This window comes from Xenopus laevis, chromosome 6L (assembly GCF_017654675.1).
Source record: "Xenopus laevis strain J_2021 chromosome 6L, Xenopus_laevis_v10.1, whole genome shotgun sequence".
Classification (NCBI taxonomy): domain Eukaryota; kingdom Metazoa; phylum Chordata; class Amphibia; order Anura; family Pipidae; genus Xenopus; species Xenopus laevis.
This window is the reverse complement of record NC_054381.1, coordinates 2,334,108-2,356,327: the sequence shown is the minus strand read 5'-3', so window position 1 is coordinate 2,356,327 and position 22,220 is coordinate 2,334,108. Positions and strand designations below refer to the sequence as shown.

Sequence of the window (22,220 nt, the reverse complement as noted above, 5' to 3'; positions counted from 1 at the left end):
GCATTGATTTGAATAAGAGACTGGAGTATAAACAGGAGAGGGACTGTATAGAGAGATGCATAATACAAAGTAGCAATAATTATAACTGTTTAACCTTACAGAGCATTTGTTTTTAGATGGGGTCAGTGACCCCCATTTGAAAGCTGGAAAGCCTCAGAAGAAGGCAAATAATTAAAAAACTATAAAAAAAAATAATAATGAAGGACAATTGAAAAGTTGCTTAGAATCAGCCATTTTATAACATATTAAAAGTGAACTTAAGGGTGAACCACCCCCTTAACTTTTCATCACATTAGTGAATGAGCTCACGTTTCTTTAGCCCATCTGTCAAATTATACCATAATATTTGACCCGTTGCTATCAAATGGATTTTGTTATTTGGATTAAAGGATAAGTAAAAATAAGTGAATGTAAAATTGATACGTTGGCTATTCTAAGCACTTTTGCAATGTAAATTTGTTATTTATTTTTAATTCCAAGATATTAAAGGATACAAATAGTAATGAATTTTGTTACAACAGCGCCACCTGCTGGTCAGTTTCCCACCAGTCTGACCAACAAGTAGTCAAGGAAGAAGATGTCAGGAGAAAGAAAGAGGCTGCTCTGATGTTCTTCTGCTTAGGAAAGATTTGGGAAAAGCAAAAAAAACTTCAAAACAGCCTCTTTTTTTCTCATGACAACTTCCTTGACTACTTGGTGGTCAAAATGGTGGGGAAATGACCAGCAGGTGGCGCTGTTGTAACAAAATTCATTCATATTAACAGTACATGTATCCCTTAATATCATGGAATAAAAATAAAGACTGTACACTCAAAGTGCTTAGAATAGCCCCCTCATCAATTTTACTTTCAATTATTTTAAAGGTTTACTTATCCTTTAAGAAAGAAATCCAGTAGCACACAAGTTGTATCAGTTGACCCAAAAAGCAGGCAAACGTCTTCTAGTTTAGCACCTGAAACCTACATAGGATTTAATAAGGGTAGAGAACTCCTAATTACTACTATTTACTTATCCTTTAAGGGCATGTCACAAAGAGAACTGGGGAGCAACTATCTTCTATAGGGTTTCATACTGTAGGAGCCAGGCAATAATGGCCATACCAGAAAGGGACCAATGAGGTTCTCTTGAGCAGAGTAACCAGTTCCCTTTGAGCAACATAAACCCCCTGTAATAAGCAGTGACATCATGGCTACTGCCTCATACAGTAAATGTAGATACAAAACATGTGAAAAATAGGCAGGAGGGACCCTAAAGTACAAATATTTAGTGTTCTGTCTTTGGTTACCACTAGTGATGTCAGGTGGAAATGACTCCAGAACATTCTCTTGGGCAATGATCCCGTCCTGGCTTCACCATCTACCATAGGCAGATCATTGTTATTCATTCATGTAGAAAGTAGTGGGTTTCCAGGGATTGCCTTGGACTTCTCACTCTAGACGGCACCTCACATGAGCCCTGACTACATCATAAAGTTGAACCCTAGGAAGATTCTATGGTTCTTGAAGTTTCCAAAACACTAACTAAAAGCAGGTTTGTCTTCTTTGTGGGTCTGAAAATGATTAGTGAGACCGGCCTTGGATTTGCAGCATTTCCCACATTCAGCGCAGACAAAAGACTTTGTAATGTGAGAGAGAAGATGAAGCCCCAGAGAACTGGAGTCTATGTATCTTATCCCACTTTCGGCGCACTCAAATGCTTTCTCTGCCATGTGACTCCGAATATGATAATTGAGGTTTCTCTGATCCACATAGCGTTTCCCACACTCTGGGCACACAAATGGTTTCTCTCCCGTGTGACTACGAGAGTGCACAGTAAGACCACCTTTGTTCTTGAAGCCCTTCCCACACTCAGGACAGACATGTGGCCTCTCCCCAGAGTGAACCATTTGGTGATACTGGAGCTGCTGCTTAAAGGCAAATGATTTCCCGCACTCAGGACAGATAAATTGCTTTACCCTAGAATGAAGTAGATAATGTTTCTGTAGATTTCTTTTCTCCATGAACTGTTTCCCGCATTCTGTGCACTTGTGTGGTTTCTCCCCAGTGTGGATCTTTTGGTGTCTCTTCAGAGTGCGATTTGCGTTAAAGAATTTGCCACACTCAGAACAAGGGAAAGTCTTCCCAGCGTGTGTTTTATGGTGAATGTTCAACTTTTGTCTAGTACAGAATTTTTTCCCACACTCATGGCAGGCAAATGGTTTCTCTCCTGTGTGAACATAAAAATGAGATTTGAGATCCAACTCTTTCATGAATCTTTTCCCACACTCCGTACAGACAAAAGGCTTATCACTTGTGTGATTCCAGAGGTGAGTTTTGAGAGAGCCAGAATGGCAGAAGCCTTTCCCACACTCAGGGCACACAAATGGTTTCTCTCCCGTGTGACTACGAGAGTGCACAGTCAGTGCAACATTGTTCCTGAAGCCCTTCCCACACTCCGTACAGATGCAAGGCTTTTCTCCTGTGTGATTCCAGAGGTGTTTTTTGAGAGAGCCGGAATGACAGAAGCCTTTCCCACACTCTGGGCACACAAATGGTTTCTCTCCCGTGTGACTAAGAGAGTGCAGAGTCAGTGCAACTTTGTTCCTGAAGCCCTTCCCACACTCAGGACAGACATGTGGCCTCTCCCCAGAGTGACCCATTTGGTGATACAGGAGCTGCTGCTTAACGGTAAATGATTTCCCGCACTCAGGACAAATGAATAGTTTTACACCAGAATGATGTAGATAATGTCTCCGTAGTTTACTTTTCTCCAGGAATTGTTTGCCACATTCTGTGCACTCATGTGGTTTCTCCCCAGTGTGGATCTTTTGGTGTCTCTTCAAAGTGCACTTTGAAGAAAAGAATTTGCCACACTCAGAACAAGGGAAAGTCTTCCCAGCGTGTGTTTTATGGTGAATCTTCATCCTCTGTCTAAGCCTGAAACATTTCCCACACTCAGGGCAGGCATATGGTTTCTCTCCTGTGTGAACATGAAAATGAGTTTTGAGATCCCACTTTTTCCTGAACCGTTTCCCACACTCCGTACAGACACAAGGCTTCTCTCCTGTGTGATTCCAGAGGTTCGTTTTGAGAGAGTCAGATTGACTGAAGTCTTTCCCGCACTCAGGGCTTCCAAAGGGTCTCTCTCCCATGTGACTCCTTAGATGAATATTGAGTTTAGACTTGTATTTGTAGCTCTTCCCACAGTGAGCACAAGTATATGGCTTCTCATCTGTGCGACTCCAAAAATGGGTTCCAAACGTTTGTCCATAGCTTTCATTGGGGTCTAAGTAGCTGGCTTCTGGATTCTCTCCACCGTGACCAAAGAGGTAACTGCTATTTATTTGTTCTTTGTGTCTCTTTTCATGTTCCTGGAGGTCCTTGTTCCATAAGAAGCTCGTATTACATTCAGTGCAGGTGAATGGTTTCCTCCCAGTATGAAGCCATTTGTGAGCTATGAGGATCTTCTTGTGTGAGAAACATTTCCCACATTTGGAGCAGACAAACCTCCTCCCCGTGTGAATTCTCTGGTGGGTGAGAAGGTTCCAGCGGGTATGAAATCTCCTGCCACAGTTTGTGCAGATAAAAGGTCTCACAGCACTGAGAGCTATAGACAAAGGATTCATTTTGATGACTTGGTGACTTTTCCTATTAGCCTTTTTACCTTTTGGAGAATCATTTTTATGTTGCTTTGCAATAATGGCCATTCTGCTATCCTGTATATTAGTATTTTGAAGCGTATCAGCACAATGCTCCTGAGACATCTGAAGCCAATCATTCTGGTTGGAGGTTCTACAAGGTTCATTGTGAGTTTGGGTTTGGCCGAGGTTCTCCTGAACATTTTTACTTCCTTCTCTTCTGATCTTTTTCATTTTGGACACCTCAGATCCAGATGGAACTGAACGATATCTTACAACACTGAGATTCTGCTTCTCCTTCACAGGCCAGTTTCCTAATAACACAGAAATATATATATAACATAACAATGAAACAAAACAACTACAACACTATTGTAATGTTATTGATACATTTAACTACTGGTATTATATTGGTGTTGTGCTGAATTGTACTAAATACATTGGAACACTCGAATAAGGTTATTGTAGATGTCTGTACAGGCTATAATGGGGCTGTTCCTGCTGTTTTGTGCACTGAATCTAAAAATTGTCAAAGAGTCATTGTATTTCCATTAAAAATGAAATGTGCAGGTATTTTTCCATGTTACTCTGTTGGTTGAATGGCACGTGGTTTTAAATAGAGATGCACCGAATCCAGGATTTGGTTTGGGATTCAGCAAGGATTCTGAAATCCTTGTGCCTGGCAGAATCCAATTTGTATATGTAAATTAGGGGTAGGAACGGAAATCCCGTGACTTTTTGTCACAAAACAAGGAAGTAAAAATCCCCCCCCACACACACACTTTTTCCTTTCCGGCCCCTAATTTGCATATGCAGGATTCAGATTTGGTTTGGTATTTGGCTGATTCTTTCACAAAGGATTTGGGGATTCAGCTGAAACCCAAATAGTGGATTTGGTGCATCCCTGGTTTTAAACAGTAGCACAGATGCTCAGCTGGACGAAGACCGGGTCTGTTGCAGGGAATTCACTCTTTGTTCTTGAGTCTATAAATGGGCTGATCTGCTGAATCTCCAGCTGAATGGATAGAGTGTATGCAGAGCGTACAAGGGGTCACACTCGGTATGGCCTCCTTTATATCGTTCCTATTGTTCGGTAGTGAAGGTTGCTCTCTTCTGCTGATTAATTTGTTCAGAAATCATGCTGATGTTGGCATTGAAAGTCCTGATTCTGTTTTTGTGGATGACACTACATCGTGCAGAACTATACGGTTTCATGTGTTGTTCTAGTGAGTGCTGTAACATCTCTGTCATTCTCATTTTATGCCTTGCCTATGCCCCATGGAAGGTGGTTTTCCATAATGGCCCATAGATGATGTGAGTGCTGGGCCAAGAGAGAAGCTCCCAAGACAAGCATGTGGAAGTGCCCCCGACTAGTATGTGAGAGAGAGAGAGAAGAGAGAGAGAAAAGAGAGAGAGTTAGAGAGAGAGCGCGAGAGAGTGAGAAGAGAGCGAGAAAAGAGAGAGAGAGAGAGAAAGAGAGAGCTTGTCACTGAGAGAACTGTAGCCAATGCTCCTCCAGACCTGACATGGGTTGGGCAGATACAAGAGATGCACATTTAGCACCCGAGACACGTGTCCCACTCGCCTCCCCTAGTTGGAGTAAAAGGAATTGGCAGGACAGACACTTCATTTCCCTTCTGCCCCCCAAACCTTTATCTCCTGTTTCACAACACTGTTCAGTAGAGCCCTACCCCTTCTACATGTTTAACTTGTCCCATTCTGTGACATTAGCTGCCAGTCTGAACTACATCCCCCAGCATGCACTGCCAGTTTCCAGGAAGTCACACTTCCCCTCCAGAGACTCCCACTTCTCCAGCCCATAATGAACACTCCCCTCTGCCAGTCTCTCTCTGTCTCTCCCCTCTGCCAGTCTCTCTCTGTCACTCCCCTCTGCCAGTCTTTCTCTGTCCCTCCCCTCTGCCAGTCTCTCTCTGTCACTCCCCTCTGCCAGTCTTTCTCTGTCCCTCCCCTCTGCCAGTCTCTCTCTGTCACTCCCCTCTGCCAGTCTCTCTCTGTCTCTCCCCTCTGCCAGTCTCTCTCTGTCTCTCCCCTCTGCCAGTCTCTCTCTGTCACTCCCCTCTGCCAGTCTCTCTCTGTCACTCCCCTCTGCCAGTCTCTCTCTGTCTCTCCCCTCTGCCAGTCTCTCTCTGTCTCTCCCCTCTGCCAGTCTCTCTCTGTCTCTCCCCTCTGCCAGTCTCTCTCTGTAACTCCCCTCTGCCAGTCTTTCTCTGTAACTCCCCTCTGCCAGTCTCTCTCTGTCTCTCCCCTCTGCCAGTCTCTCTCTGTCTCTCCCCTCTGCCAGTCTCTCTCTGTCCCTCCCCTCTGCGAGTTGGAGCCTCCCATGTATGAGCCAATGAGAGTGACTGTGGGGGAGGTGCTGGGGCTGTGAGTGTAACTGATTCACAGACTGACTGGGCTTTGGCTTTAGTGAAGAAGTTTATCAGTTAAATGACTGCTGCTGCTGCTGCTGGATATGCAATGGGTTAACCCCCAGCTCACTAACAAATGGTTAAACCTGAGAAGCTTTCCCCAAACTGCCACATACCTGAGATCCAGCATGGAGAGCTCCTGTGTGTTCAGCACTTCCTGTTATTTACACACAATGAAGCAGTGCATTGTGGGAGGTCTCCGGCAGGCTGGAGGGGGCGTGGCTGTAGTGAAGCAGCAGTGGGAGGGAGGGGCTGAGTGATTGGCAGGGTCAGAGCTGTGACTCCTGTTTGTTGCTATTGGGAACAGAACTCAGAAGTCTCATCATCTGATAGTTTTGTACCAAACTGACACTTTGGGCTGTAACAATTATTCCCAGCATGCACCAGGCTCTGCACATTTGTCCCTCATCCAATAGAGCAAAGAGCTGCCAAACCTGCAGAATAATCACCTCCCGACTCTCCTCAACTTCTCAGCTCAACCCACAGTCCCACATTTGTATTTAAACATCCAGAGTTTCTCCTTCATCTCCGGAACTGACGCCAGAAAAACAGACAACGGTTCTGAAACGTAATTAAATACGAGGCTTTTGCCCTACAAACCTATTCCTGCGCTTCCACAGAACATCCCCCCATTGTCAGTAGCTTTAAATACCCCGGGATCAAATCCACCCTAAGTTACATATTACCTTTATATCACGTGATCCAGTGCTTTCAGCCCTCACTACATCACTTCCTGTAGGGTCCAAACTTCCATTAAACCTTTGGGGGAAAATCAACATATTCAAAATGGTAAATCTCCCACGATTTCTATACCTATTCCATAACTCACCTATTCATATCCCTAAAAGTTTCTTTAAAACTGTCAATCAAGTCCTGTCGCACTTCATATGGGGGGGGACGACACCCAGACTGGCCTGTCTTATATTAGTCCCCACCACTAAACAAGGGGGTCTGGGATTACCACATTTATATCTATATTATCCAGCCAGTCAATTGCACTGCATGTTAAATGGTGGTTTGACCCAGACCCTTCCAACCCAAACACAAATCTCCACCCACTGTCTGTGGGATCACTGGAGGGTAGCGTTGCCACCTTTTAAAATAACCTTTACCGGCAGGTGGAGGGTGGTCTTAAAGGGGTGGGGCCGTGACGATAAAGGGGGTTGCCGGGACGCGCCATTGGCTGGCCGGGTCGTCACGTCAAAGGGGGCGGAGCCAAATGCACAAATTTGTCAAGAAGCCCAGGAAAAACGGTAAGTTTGGAGCAGGCTGGGGGCAGGCCACGGGCTCTTTTTAAGTGTATTACAAATTTACCGGCAGCTACATTGCCGGTAATTTTGTAATACCGGCCCCGGCCTTGGCTGGTGTTTTACCGGGTGGCAACACTACTGGAAGGACTCAGGCATCTTCCGTATAGAGCACCAGCAGATTATAAGAACCGACCAGCAGTTATGGCCACTCCAAGAAAGGCTTGGACTCTGGAACTCAAGCTTTATCCCCAAAACTCTCCAGCCCTAACCCCAAACACACCCCTGTGGGCCAACTCCTGCCCATTTTCAGAAGTTCTCTGATTTTCTATACTGGCCTAAAAAAAAGAATTAGACGTTGGCAAGATGTCCTGGATGGAACCACATTTGGATCTTATGAATTCTTTAAAGAGAAACTCGCTGAACCCAATTTATCCCAGTTTAGATATTTCCAACTCAGGCAGGTATTTCAGGCACAATTTGGTAGACTGGATATACAAACTTCCCAACCCCAATGTGAAACACTAACTAAACCAACGTCAACCCTGTATAAAACCCTAATACAAACAATCCCCTCACCTTATAAAGCAGCATTCTGTAAATGTCAAGCTTGCATCCCAAACTTTACTGAGGAGGAATGGGATGAAGACAAAAGTTACTACTACTTATACTCTGTAAGAGACAAGTTAATTCAATTTAAATGGTTACAACAATTCTACCTCACCCCTACACGACTCAGATCCATGGGGCATAATCCAGAGGCAAAATGTCATAGGTGCGGGGCAGAGACTTCCTACATAAGGCCTGGAGCTGCCCCCCACTAGCCAAATTCTGGACTCAGGTTCTCAAACTCCTAGATGACAAATTGGATTTCCCAAAGATACTTACACCACAGGTGTGTATATTGGGAATTATAGCGGATGTAATAACTAGTAGTGATGGGCGAATTTATTCGGCAGGCGCGAATTCGTGGTGAATTTGCGCGTTTCACCGCCCGCGAATAAATTCACGAAACGCCCGCGAAAATTCACGACAAAAATTCGCCGTCGTCAAAAATTTTTTTTCGAAAAAACGGACGCCGGCGTCAAAAACGGGCGCCGTTTCGCCCATCACTAATAACTAGCAGCCATGCCAGAACTAGATTTAGAACCCTCTTATATTACGCCAGGAAAAGAATTTCTATGATGTGGATGGGCCCTAAACCCCTGGATTACACTAGTGAATCAATTAAGATCACATTGCTGGCTAGAGGCTCACAAAAGAAATTTGATAAAATATGGAGTCCGTGGTGGGAGGTGGGGCTGGGAGTTTGTGGTTCTGTTACATAACCTACAAATTGTGGAAAAGGTGATATACAAACCCAAGAGAACCGAAGTCTATGACAATGTCACCCTAAATTTTGGGTCTCAATGAGCAATTGCTTCTGATTTAGAGACAATATCAAGTATCAGCCAAAGTACTGGGATGTAAAGTCAATACGATGTTAAATGCTTAAGGAAATTGTTCCTAATACCATTGAATCGATATGGCATGTTTTGTTTTGTTTTATATTTGTTTTATGTTGCGAAAATAATAAAAAGTTTCATCTATAAAAAAAATAAATAAGAGGCTTTTGGCAGAGAGCCCAGAATATGTGGCAGCTGCACTTAGATACAATTGTAACAATTTAAGAACAATTTAAGAAACAATTGTAGCAATTTAAGATAAGCAGGACTTTTGGGGAAACTATGACTTGCAGCTTAAAGGGCAATTCACTTTCATTAGCAAAACTGTAATAACACATAAAACCTGATCTTAAAACCCCCAGAAATGTTTTCAAATATTCTGCCATATTTTATAAAATCAACATGATAATTAGGGGGTGGGTCACTAAAATGGGTGGGGTCAAACAATTTGTCAGATTTTGCCAGATTTTTTTTTTGTCCCTGTTTCCATTTCTCAAATGTTTGATGTTATGGAATAATAATATTAATAATAATAAAAGTGGCATCAGGCTGTGGAAGTAATGAACCCCCTCTGGCGCTTACACACTGAGTGGGAATCAGCAGGGGATCGGCCTCAGTTACTCAGAACAGGGTCAAGGATTAGTGATGGGCCAATTTATTTTCCAGGCGCGAATTCCCAGTGAATTTCTACGTTTCACCGCCGGCGAATAAATTTGCGAATTTGCCACAAAAATTCAGTGGCGAAAATCTGTTTTTTAACAAGTAAACAGACACCCATTGACTTTAAATATCGATAATTGTCGCCAGCATCGAAATTTGTGTTTCGCCCCGTAACTATCAATGATAAGAAGATGGGTGCAGACTGCCATGTATTGGTACACCTTCGCTTATCTGAATTGCAAAGATCCCTGTGCCCCAAAATACAGAGAAGAGACCTCACCTTCCCATGGACTACATTACCCATCAGCCCTTGTGAAACATAAAATACTAGAAAAGCCCAAACAATGTCTGATATCATCCATGTAACCTCCTAGTGAAACAGTTTGAAGTCTAGAAACCTGATGAAAAACTGGGATTATTGGCTCATATTCTCAGTATATCAGTCACATTGGAGAAGAGAGGAATATTTATTACCAACAGGCAGGGAGTCAAAAATATTGGCAGCCCCCCGCCCCACCCCACGAGTTAAAAAAAGACATTGGTGGACAGCCCCTCCCCATGTAAAAAATATTGTAGGCCAGGGATCCCGATTAAAGTAAAAAAATGGTGGACAAGGATCTCCCCATGGTGAGGACTCAGTATCCAGACAGACTCACTTCTCCTCTATGAGAACTTTAAATAAAAGGTTTCATTCTGGGTTTTGCTACAGTTTGATTCAAACTTTATTCTTATGATTTGGAGACTCTTTTTCTGCTGAAGGATCCAGAGCAGTAGCCGGTGGCCGGAGAGGTCTCACAGTTGCTCCTGGACTCCCAACAGATACTGGACCTGCCTCCATTGAGGCATCACACGACTGATCTATGACTGAATCTGATCATAACTTTCTTCCTCAATGAACCCGTGAGTACAAACCCTGTGCTGGGCTTTTAATAAACCATTTTTATTTCCTCTGCAAGAACCTGTGCTGTTATTTGTACCACTCTGTATCCTACTGATATTTGTACCAATAAGAGAGACGTCGTTGCACAACGTTAAATCAGAGAGACCCGTGTTCTTCCATCACTAACTGGAGAATCTATTCTGGCCCACACTAGACTTACACCAAATAATTATTCACATCTTAATAAGAAGCAACACAATATTTATATTATTGGTAAAATTAACTAAGTGGCATTAGAGAGAATACGGACATAGTGAGAGAAAGACGTTGTCACCCAAATTATTCAGATGTTACATTGGGACATCCCTTCAGATTAAGGAATTAATGTATTTATTAGTTCATGTTTGTAGTGAGAAGTGGGAGGCTATGGCATTTTCTCTCCCATGGTACCTGGACATTATATAGTGAATAAAGTACCCCCTGTTGTAAAATATAAGGATATTATAAGTTACAGAGGAGTTTCATGACCATATAAAAGTACGAGGCTGAAGGCCGAGTGTTTTTATACAGGTCATGGAACTCCGAGGTAACTTCTAATATCCTCATATTTTACAACTGGGGGTACTTTATTTATTATAATACACACATTTCAGTGAGTCATGTGACAGAAATGACATCACTACTCACCGTTTATAACTGATGACATCAGAACTCACCGTTTATAAGGATATAATCTACAGTCTGGTCATTTTCCTATAGGACCAGACTGTAAATTATATCCTTATAAACGGTGCATTCATGCGCCAGAAGGCGCCGTTTATATAACAGAGACATGTCCTGCTGCTGCTCTTGCTCTACAGCCTTCCCTTCCACTTTTGTCTCCCTCCCGCTCACCGCTAGTGCACTCCAGCTGGTGCGCTCCCTCTCAGCCCCTGCTTTCACGTAACTATTCAGGTCTTTCTCCGTGCTGCTGACAGTTCACTCCGTGCAGCTTCTCCCCTCACATGCTGCCACTGCAGCCTTCCGGTTCCCTTTCAGTCTTGCTCCTCCTCCCTTCCGGGCATCCACCTTCTCAAGTTTCCCTCCCGCTCCCCATGTCAGCTCTGTCAGGCTTCTTCACTCCATGGTGTTTCTTCAGTCTCCCTCCCTTCCACCAATGTCTCAAGTTTCGCTCCCCCCTCCCACTTTCAATCCCAAATCTCAATCTCAGTCCAACTCCCCCTCCACTGATCTCAGCCGGCAACTGTAAACCATGGCAAGCACGAACACAAGGGGCAGAGAAATTCAAATAAAGGTACTTAAAGGAGCAGTAACATAATGTTAATTTTTTTTTTAAAAAAAAATCGTTTGTCCCTAACGAAAAAAAACACCAATACACATTTCAGTTTAAATTCACATAGTCTTTATTAAGAAATAAATCACCGATACTCTGCTTCCGCTCAGGGGTGCTCCGCCAATGAGGCAAGTTGAGGCTGTCGCCTCAGGCGGTACCAGGGGCAGCAAAAATGCTGCTCCTGGTACTTTAAGAGCGAATTTCCGGGGGAGGGGGGGCAGCAGCAACTGTTGCTGCCTCAGGCGGCGGAGGGGCCAGGATCGCCCCTGCTTCCGCTCCTCTTCAGAAAAGGCGATCCGGTGACAATCCATCGTGCAGCGCTTGATTTCTCCTCCCTGTCTTCTATAGGAGATAAATCGGCAAACGTTTTGAAGGATGTCCTAGACCAGTCCCCCTCGTTTGTTTTCAGGAAAGGAAAATCATTGGGTTCTATCCTATCCCCTAGCCTTTATAGATCTAATAGTCAATATACTGATTCGGCTTGGTTAAGATATAAAGGAAATTATAAATGTGGTCGAAAAAGATGTAAATCGTGTTTGGCACTTAATGTTTCAAAGAGTTTCTGCAGTAGTATCACTAGAAAGGAATATTCTATTAAACGTCATTTCAACTGTTGTACTAAAGGCATTGTCTACCTAGGAACCTGTGCATGTGGGGCTCAATATGTGGGTAAAACCACACGTAGGGCTGGGGTTAGATTTTTGGAACACCTATCAGCCGTTAATAGAGGAGATAAAAAATCAGCGATTTCCAGACATGCCATAGAGAGACATGATGGGGTATCATATTTTACTTTTCAAGTTATTGACACCCCCAAAACTAATGTTAGAAGAGGTGATATGAACGAGGCCTTATCAAGGCTAGAGGCTTACTGGATCTTCGAATTAAAGACCATCAATACGAGTGGAGGTCTTAACCAAGATTGGGAACTTACTTGTTATTATTGAAATTGAGGCTAATTATGTCCGACGGATTGGATCTACATATTTTTCTTGTTTTTTTTGTTTTTTGTTTTTTGTTGCTTTCGTTTTTGCTTTTGTTATTTTTCATTAATTTTTCATTAATTTTCTATTAATTTGCGATATAATACTTTATTAAATGTTGCCCTATAATATTAATATTAATATTTTTCTTTGGTAACTTTCACTGGAAGTATTTATTTGATTATACATTATATTATGATATAAACGTACATCTATATTCCATCTCGTTGGCCATGTGAGCATGTAATTTGAAGTTGAAACATTTAATTTATTTCATTTCTCATTATCATTTTTTTGTTGTATGATATGCATGATGTACGAGTTTATTCAATATATTTGAACGAGACACACTTCCTACTCTTTTAGAGAACCGATCATGGGATTTAATCATGATGGGGTTAATGTTTTTACAAGGGGTGTGGTATCTGTTGTTTTAAATGTTTCTCTTGTCGGTTACAATGTAGCTTTTTGAGGAAGTGGTTTGTCCACGAAACGCGTCAAAGCCATAGAGCCGATGGGCTCTCTATGCTCTTTTGTCATATTTTAATCATTTTTCAATAAACGGATGTTTTAACCTGCTTGATGCTCCGTGACTACGATATAATTTTCTATAGGAGATAGGCAGGGAGGAGAAATCAAGTGCCGCACGATGGATTGTCACCGGATCGCCTTTTCTGAAGAGGAGCGGAAGCAGACTATTGGTGAGTTATTTCTTAATAAAGACTATGGGGCCCATTTACTTAGCTCGAGTGAAGGAATAGAGGAAAAAAGTCGAAGGATTTAACTTCGATGGTCGAATATCGAGGTTTAATTAACCCTCGATATCTGACCCTATGTAAATCTGCCCCCGTGGGAATTTAAACTGAAATGTTTACTAGTGTTTTTTTTTTCGTTAGGGACAAACTACTTTAAAAAAAAATTGTTACTGGTCCTTTAACTCCAAAAAGAACTACAGGGAAACATAAAGAGAAAACTAAAATCCGCAAAGGAAGGGGCAAACAGCACAGCATACTAGTAAGTGTCATTTAGAAGTATATAAGTGAAGCCATTCTTTACATTGTAAGGCACATAAAAACTGTAGATTATAATGCATAATGTACCCCCTACTTAAATTTATAAAGATATTAGTAGTAGGGATGCACCGAATCCACTATTTTGGATTCGGCCGAACCCCCGAATCATTTGTGAAAGATTCGGCCGAATACCGAACCGAATCTGAACCCTAATTTGCATATGCAAATTAGGGGTGGGAAGGGGAAAACATTTTTTACTTCCGTGTTTTCTGACAAAAAGTCACGTGATTTCCCTCCCGCCCCTAATTTGCATATGCAAATTAGGGTTTGGATTCGGTTCGGCCAGGCAGAAGGATTCGGCCGAATCCGAATCCTTCTGAAAAAGGCCGAATCCTGGCCGAATCCCGAACCGAATCCTGGATTCGGTGCATCCCTAATTAGTAGTCACCTCGGAGTTATGTGGTCACATAACTCCTCAGTGACATAATATCTTTATAAATTACAGTAGGGGGTACATTATCCACTATATCATTTACAACATATTCATGGCTTTTGTGTATTATATATATATATATATATTTATTAAAATAGCAAGTTTAACAACATCCTCCACATTCATTTGAATGGCCATATGTAAAATACCTCACACACGGTGATCCTGGGTAATCAAGTAGAAATACTTCCTTGCTGATATTTGGGTGATTACGATGGATCATCATGTGATACGTTTGTAATGTTTAATGTGGCTAATCAATGAATGTGAATGGGAGGGTATTGTTGGGTGCCGGGGGCGAAGAAGCAACTGTCTGTCAAGTCCCTTAAAGGGGTTGCTCACCTTTGAGTTAACTGTTAGTTTTATGTAGAGAGGGATATTCTGAGACAATTTGCAATTGGTTTTCATTTTTTATTATTTGCAGTTTTTGACTTATTTAGCTTTTTATTCTGCAGCTCTCCAGTTGTTAATTGCAGCCGTCTGGTTGCTAGGGTTCAAGTTACCCCAACAACCATGCACTGACTTGAATGGGAAACTGGAATATGAATAGGAGAGGCCTGAATAGAAAGATGAGTAATAAAAAGTAGCAATAACTATAAATCTGTAGGCTTACACAGCATTTGTTTTATATGGGGTCAGTGACCCCCATTTGAAAGCTGGAAAGAGTCAAAAGAAGAAAGCAAATATTTCAAAAACGATACAAAATAAATAACGAAGACCGATTGGAAAGCTGATTAGAATTGGCTGTTCTGTAACACACTAAAAGTTAACTTAAAGGTGAACCACCCCTTTAAGGATTGTGGTCTTATCCCTGTTGAAGATACTGTTATGGGAAAACATGTTTCTTTCAAAAAAGCATCAATTAAAGGACCAGTAAAATCAATTTGTTTTTTAAAAAAAACCACAAAGACAAATTAAACTTTTAAATCTCTAAGTTTTTATTAAGAAATAACTAACCGAAACTCCGCTTGCGCTCCTCTTCAGAACAGGTGACACAACGATGATCCATCATGTGGCGCTCGATTTCTCCTCCCTGGCTATCTCCTATAAGGAAGGCAGGGAGGAGAAATCGAGCACTGCACAATGGATCACCGAATGTCCTTTTCTGAAGAAGAGCAAGCGGAGTATCGGTAAGTTATTTCTTAATAAAGACAGCGATTTAAAAGTTTAATTTGTTATTGTGCTTTTTTTTCTGTTCTGTACTAACAATTTTTATTTTACTGGTCCTTTAATAGTGCTGCTCCAGTAGAATTCTGCACTGAGGTGTGTTTTTTAAAACAGATTTTTTTAGTTATTTGATTTTGAAATTTGACAGTTTCCCAGATGCCTCCACCCATGTGACTTGTACAGTGAGCAATTTCCCCAAGCCCAGCACAAAGCTGTGAAACCTTCAGTGGCCCAACCTCCACACCGCTGTTATGTGACTGTCTGTTGTGTAGAGGGATATGTGGCTCTTAATAAGTTATATGGGGCCACTGGTATATTTACTTGACCCCATTTTCTTACTATTTATGTGTCATGAAAAATAAGTAGATACATTATTAGTATGAGCTTTGTAACGAAGTTTGGAAACACTCACAAACGCAGATAAACTGCAATTAGTCTTTTATTCCATTGCCACACAACATGTTTCAGGCACCTGGGCCTTTCTCAGGTGCCCGAAACATGTTGTGTGGCAATGGAATAAAAGACTAATTGCAGTTTATCTGCGTTTGTGAGTGTTTCCAAACTTCGTTACAAAGTGAATCTATAAGGGATGCCGGAGCATCCAAGGAACCACCACAGGAATCGTCTGAATTTAACGCTAATCAGTGTAAAAAGCCTTTTTGTGTTGATTATTAGTATGAGATTAGTATTAGTGAGAGATTAATAAGAGAACTGAGTACTTGGTGACTGGTCACTGGCAGGTAAGTAAGAAACCCCTTATGTCCATAGGAAAAAAACATTTGATCCAACAATCTGTGCTAGTCATGAACAGTATCGGCCTGGGATGCCAGGGGCCACCAGAAAACCTTAGGCTGAGGGCCCACTTTCCAAACTATTATACTCCTCTCCTCACTCAACCTTTTTATTCTCTTAGTCTCTTTTCTCTAAATACTATAGTCTATTCTTCTATAATTAAACCTCTTTGTTCTCATAAAGAAATAGGAAATGGCCATGAAATAGGCCAAATGATTAGAAGCATGAGGTCCACTGATACCTGGGCCCACCGGGAGTTTTCCTGGTATCCCTGTGGGACAGTCCGACACTGGCCAGGAAATCCTTCTTTGTAAAAATAAGTCAAATCAACAAGTCCAACAAGTCCAGTTGATTTGACTTCTTTCTACAGATGTACCATGACCTGGATGAATGAGAATCTTCACAAAGACATTCCTCTTTCATTGCCCATTTTCTCTTCTGTATTTACCCCAGTTTAAATATCCAAAATTCCAACAAATATAAACGGAAAGAGAGTTAGAAAATGTAAGACAAAAGACTCTCTAGTTATTCATGGAACTTTGGAACATAATAATAACAACTAATCCAGAATACCCAGTATAATTACCAGTGTCTGGATAAGGATTCCTTCCTTCTTCTCTTCCCCTGGTAAATCCTCAGCAGAGACAACTCTTTATACTAATTCCCCCTTCTGTCTATTCCATGGGCATCAATCTGGGAGGATTGTGTCCTTTTATATCCCCAGCTCCTCCCTTATATCTTCTATTATCAGGGTCTGTCTGTGCTATTGTATATGAGACTTATTATGGACATGAGGTTTCCCAGTAGGAAGTCAATCAACCCCACCCTGACTATTGTCCTACAGATAAACAGAACCTCTGGGTGACTGAATGGGGAAGAAATGGATGGAGTGAAACCATTATTTGCATTTCAATGTATTTGTTTTTTTTTAATTTGTTCCATGTTTAGGTATAAATGTTAAATGTACAATCTGTAGAATTTTGCAATATATTTAAGATGCTGACTACATCAAAGTCATCCCCCGTATGGCCAGTCCTACCCTCAACTTTCATTTCAACTGTCAAACTTGGCTGCCCTTTTATTGGCCACCAGTGGGATCACCTGACTATATCTGGGAGGGGTGGGAGCTACAACATGGAGCTGGTCACTGCTCCTGTATAACTATAACAAACAAGGGAAAGTTGTGCTCACCACTAATTTTTAAAAAGCTTAAATATATTGCAAAATCCCTGTTTTGCTTAAAGGGTAAGGCATTTTTAGTAGCTTAAAGCACAAAATGTTTCAATGTCCTTAATATATTGATAATGGGATAAGGGCAGAGGACTCTTGTATTTGTCTATATTGCGACATGGCCAAAGTGGATCAGGAATATCTTCAGACATAAACTATTACAGTGAACTTTTTTGTTTGTTTAGGGCCCTATTCTACTTGGTTGGCAAGACAAAGCACCCAGGGGCCTGATTGGGCAGTTTTTAAGGATCCACTCATACCAATGCAAGTATGTCACTGTTAACTGGGAAGGAATTGGGCCCAATTATATCTAATGAAGTCACAGTAGTGAGTGTCAGTGTGTTTCCCATTCTCTTTAATCCAAAATAAATATAGACCCAGTCATTCTAAGCACCAAAGTGATGGAGACACCTGATGTTACACAAGCATAATGGATTCACCAAGGCAGTAGACAAAAACACATGCAATCAAAAGGAATGGTTTATTTTGTGCAGTTCAGCGTGACACACAGAATATTTTGGAAAGGTGTGTAACTCAATCCCTTCTCAGGAGTCACCTGCACATTACTGGGAGGAGGCACCACACATTTTTCTTTTTTGGTTACTCAAGGCACATCCCAGATTTCCCTCCTGACCCTCATGCACAAGTCTGAACCTTTGCTTAAGTTTACAGTGATAGCCCCATTGTGTGAATAAATTTGTGCTCCACCCTCCCCTAGAATATATGAAAAGTTTACAGAAAATATAAGTCCCATACAAAAACATTTTTGGAAAGCACCTGGTGAATCCATGAAACATTTACTCTAAACTTCACCCCAAGACGAGCCATGATCTGGTCCATAGAAAAGTTGTTTCATCTCAGTGAATCTGATAGTCGTAAATCATGATGGTTCCAAAACACTAAATAAAAACTTAAGATGAACTTTCTCAAGATGAACATGGAGGTGTGTCTCAGATTTTCAGCTTTCCCCACATTCAGAATGAGCAAAATATTTTCCTTTAATGTGAAGCTTAAGGTGGTTCTTCAATGTACTGGAGTCCGTGTAAGTTTTCCCACACTCAGCACACGCAAAAGGTTTTTCTCCTGTGTGCCTCCGAACATGACTGTTGAGACTAGTCGGATCCCTAAAGCCTTTCCCACACTCAGGGCATACAAATGGTTTCTCCCCTGTGTGAATATGACAGTGCAGAGCAAGTGAAGCCTTGGTCTTGTAGCTCTTCCCACACTCACTACAGACAAATGGTCTCTCCCCAGTGTGACTCAGTTGGTGATTCTGGAGCAGGTGTTTCCATGTGAACTGTTCTCCACACTCAAAGCAGCTGAATGGTTTTACTCCAGTATGACTTAGATGATGTCTCTTCAGTTTACTTTTTTCCAGGAATTGTTTCCCACATTCTGTGCACTCGTGTGGCTTCTCCCCAGTGTGGATCATTTGGTGTCTTTTCAGATTCTTCTTTGCTGCAAAGGATTTGCCGCACTCCGTACAAGGGAAAGTCTTTCCTGTATGTACGTTAATGTGAATGTTCAGTTCACTTCTGTCCCTAAAACTTTTCCCACATTCTGTGCAAACAAATTGTTTCACTCCTGTGTGAACTTGAAGGTGAGATTTGAGTTCACACTTTTTCCTGAAGCTTTTCCCACACTCAGTGCAGACAAAAGGTTTCTCTCCCGTGTGGATTGAAAGGTGAGATTTGAGAAAACTTCCATCCCTGAAGCCTTTCCCACACTCAGGGCACACAAACGGGGTTTCTCCTGTGTGAATCCTCAGATGAACGGTGAGTTTAGTCTTATCTCGGTAGCTTTTCCCACAATGAGGACAGACAGAAAGATTCTCTCCTGTGTGAATCCTTAGATGAAGACTGAGCTTATACTTATCTGCGAAACGTTTCCCACAATGAACACAGACACATGGCTTCTCACCTGTGTGGCACAGAAAATGGGTTTTGAGTTTAGACTTCTTCCTGAAGCTTTGTCCACACTCTCTGCAGTCAAATGATAATCTGATATCCTTTGTATTTGTATTTTGAGACTTTCGTTTTCTGAGAGCAGGAGATTTCCCATCAGCACAAGACTCCTGAGACATCTGAGGCAAATCCTTCTTGTTGGGGAGTCTGCACAATTCATTGTCACTGTCAGCTTGGCTGAGGCTTGCTTGAATATTTTCACTTCTGTCTTTGCTGATCTTCTTCATCTTGGACATCTGAGATTGGTATATGGCACTAAACAATATCTTGTAGTACTGAGGTTCTACTTCTCTTTCTCAGACCAGTCCTCTGATATGAAATAAACAAAATAATGATTCAGATTGTTATACAAAGGATAAAAGGTTTACTAAAGTTATTGGTTATCTAACAGAGTGACAACATAGGCATAATGAGGCTGAGAACTGGAAGACCAGTGTTTGTCTCTGTACAAAGAAAAATGGCTGCCAGTATAGTTTCATGGTATCTCCCCATACTCACTATGAACAAACTTTATTACAATATAATAACAAATAATGAACCCCCAGTATAATTACCAGTGCCTCAATAAGTATTCCTTCCTTCTTTCTTCTCTTCCCCCTGGTATGTCCTCAGCAGAGACTCTTTCCAGAAATTTGCTCCTTGGAGATATTTATCAACTCTTTATACTTCTCCCTTCTGTCCATTCCACAGACACCAATGAAGATTCTGGGAAGATTCCCTCCCTTTATATCCCCAACTCCTCCATTACATCTCCAATTGTCAGGGCTTATTGGTGCTATTTGCATATGAGAGCTATTGTGGAGATGAGGTGCCCAGCAGGCAGTCAATCAACCCCATTCTGACTATTGCCCCACAGATAAAGCGAATCTGTAAAGGTAAACAAGGTTCCACCCATTAGTCCTCTCCCACCTTTTTCAGGAGGTTCATTGATCTACAGGAGCTGCTACCGCTTTCATTCTGAGCCTAAAGTGCTAATATAATATTTCCACTTATTTTTGACTTGCTGTGGAAGATGGTCAAACTCTTTAGAGCCTTGGTGTCTAGAATGCCTTGGAATCCTAAATATAATTTCAGAGAGGTGAGACCCAGATGTGAATCTTTGGTTCAATGAGTTTCATAACCACAAACATAGAGTTTAAGAAGGTGATATAGTTAAAAATATGGTTACTTCATAAATTTATGATCTAATTTAAAAATGGAGGTTATGGCACCAGAAGCGATTATGGTCACTGTATATGGCCCAAATGTTTTACTGGCTTCACTACATGAAACGCGTAGGGCTGTCTCTGTAATGGGTACTGAATGAATCAACATGGATTTTATTTCTCTGCCTCTTGATGGATTGCTCATTGACTGCCTGCTCAAAACTTACATGGCTGAATCCGTTCCCCTAACTGGAAGATTTCTGGTGTTTTGCTCTCTAGTTAATATGCATAAACAGAGAAAACAGGAATAATGTAAAAAAAAAAAGGAACTGCTAAAGAGAGTTAATGTCTCACAATCTATAACAAATGAAGGGTGAAGTTAATTGTCTGTTGCTGGAGCAAAATTAATAAATAAATGCATTTTGTGAAAAACAAATATCAGTGTCATTATTGACTATTGTGAAATCAAATGATTAATTCGTTGTTAAAGTGCTGGTAGTGCAGAAAGTGCCAATTATCGGAGACGCAGTCCACTGAAAATAAAATTACTCAATTAAAACGCAACATTAAATTGCTCCTTTAAAAATAGAGGGAAAATGCATAAGTTAAAAACACTTAAGAATGATTCGATGTATGCTGATCTGGTGTGGAAGTTGTAGGGATTACAGCACATATAATATAGTGAATAAAGTACCCCCTCTTGTAAAATATAAGGATATAATACACAAAAGCCATAAATATCCTGTAAATTATATCCTTATAAACGGTGAGTTCTGATGTCATCAGTTATAAATGGTGAGTTCTGATGTCATTTCTGTCACATGACTCACTGAAATTTGTGTATTATAATAAATAAAGTACCCCCAGTTGTAAAATATGAGGATATTAGAAGTTACCTCGGAGTTCCATGACCTGTATAAAAACACTCGGCCTTCGGCCTCGTACTTTTATATGGTCATGAAACTCCTCGGTAACTTATAATATCCTTATATTTTACAAGAGGGGGTACTTTATTCACTATATTATAAGTTACCGAGGAGTTTCATGACCATATAAAAGTACGAGGCCGAAGGCCGAGTGTTTTTATACAGGTCATGGAACTCCGAGGTAACTTATAATATTCTCATATTTTACAACTGGGGGTACTTTATTTATTATTATACACAAATTTTAGTGAGTCATGTGATAGAAATTACATCACTACTCACCGTTTATAACTGATGACATCAGAACTCACCGTTTATAAGGATATAATTTACAAGATATTCATGGCTTTTGTGTATTATAAACTAATATACTGGTCCCACCTAGATCTTACATTGACCTAAATGTCCTCTGGTTAAATAGATTATATAGTGGGGATCACAAGAGAGTATATGCGGCACAGTAAATAACGTGATTAATGGTGTCGATAGGAGCGGAGGACAGACCTTTCAATACATACGAATCTTTAAATAAACTTCACTACAGACATTAGATCCAATACGGTGTTCAAACAAAGGTTAACTACCACTTTGTCCTCTCAGAGGCGCCTAAATGAGCCTATTCCCTGTCACTTCTTATAACATCTTGTACACACAGGGTCTGATCATTTGTTTTAAAGTGTTTAATTTGCGGGAGGCCTTCTCCTGCCTCAGAAATTTGACTTTGAATATTATAATTGAATTATCATGAAAACTTCCCAACAGCAAGACAATTAGCCCCACCCTGACTATTGTCCCACAGATAAACAGAAACTCTGGGCGACTGAATGGGGAATATATGGATGGTCGTGAAACCATTATTTACATTTTAATTGATTTGGTTTCATTCATTTGTTTCAT

At 41.2% G+C, this 22,220-nt stretch overlaps 3 protein-coding genes across 4 annotated transcripts in view; all 3 read right to left on the bottom strand.

Moving 5' to 3' along the window:
• LOC121394826 (zinc finger protein 239-like) overlaps window positions 1-22,220 on the bottom strand; it is a 601,589-nt gene that overhangs the window by 309,591 nt on the left and 269,778 nt on the right. The window lies entirely within an intron of this gene.
• LOC108719510 (oocyte zinc finger protein XlCOF6-like) lies at window positions 776-10,235 on the bottom strand. The gene is made up of 3 exons (XM_041566771.1): window positions 10,119-10,235; window positions 7,576-7,630; window positions 776-3,930 (listed from the first exon to the last, which is right to left on the bottom strand). The coding sequence occupies exons 1-3, from the start codon at window positions 10,233-10,235 to the stop codon at window positions 1,517-1,519; spliced, it is 2,586 nt and encodes an 861-aa protein (XP_041422705.1). The 3' UTR covers window positions 776-1,516.
• XB5904899.L (uncharacterized XB5904899 L homeolog) overlaps window positions 17,753-22,220 on the bottom strand; it is a 37,494-nt gene continuing 33,026 nt past the window's right edge. Inside the window, exons 1-2 of one of the 2 annotated variants that reach the window (XM_041565307.1) lie at window positions 19,807-19,964; window positions 17,753-19,561 (exon numbers count right to left, since the gene is read on the bottom strand). In XM_041565307.1, coding sequence (XP_041421241.1) covers window positions 18,247-19,488 — 1,242 coding nt within the window. In that variant the 5' untranslated portion in view covers window positions 19,489-19,561; window positions 19,807-19,964 and the 3' untranslated portion in view covers window positions 17,753-18,246. 2 annotated transcript variants of the gene reach the window in all.

Coding starts and splice junctions, on each gene's coding strand:
- LOC108719510 (XM_041566771.1), bottom strand. CDS start 10,235: ATGGAGGCAGGTCCAGTATCTGTTGGGAGTCCAGGAGCAACTGTGAGA. Junction 7,631..10,118: donor CTCCAAATCATAAGAATAAA/GTTTGAATCAAA, acceptor TCTTTTTTTTAG/GCCAGTATAGAAAATCAGAG. Junction 3,931..7,575: donor GCAGGAGTTGGCCCACAGGG/GTGTGTTTGGGG, acceptor CTGTGTTATTAG/GAAACTGGCCTGTGAAGGAG.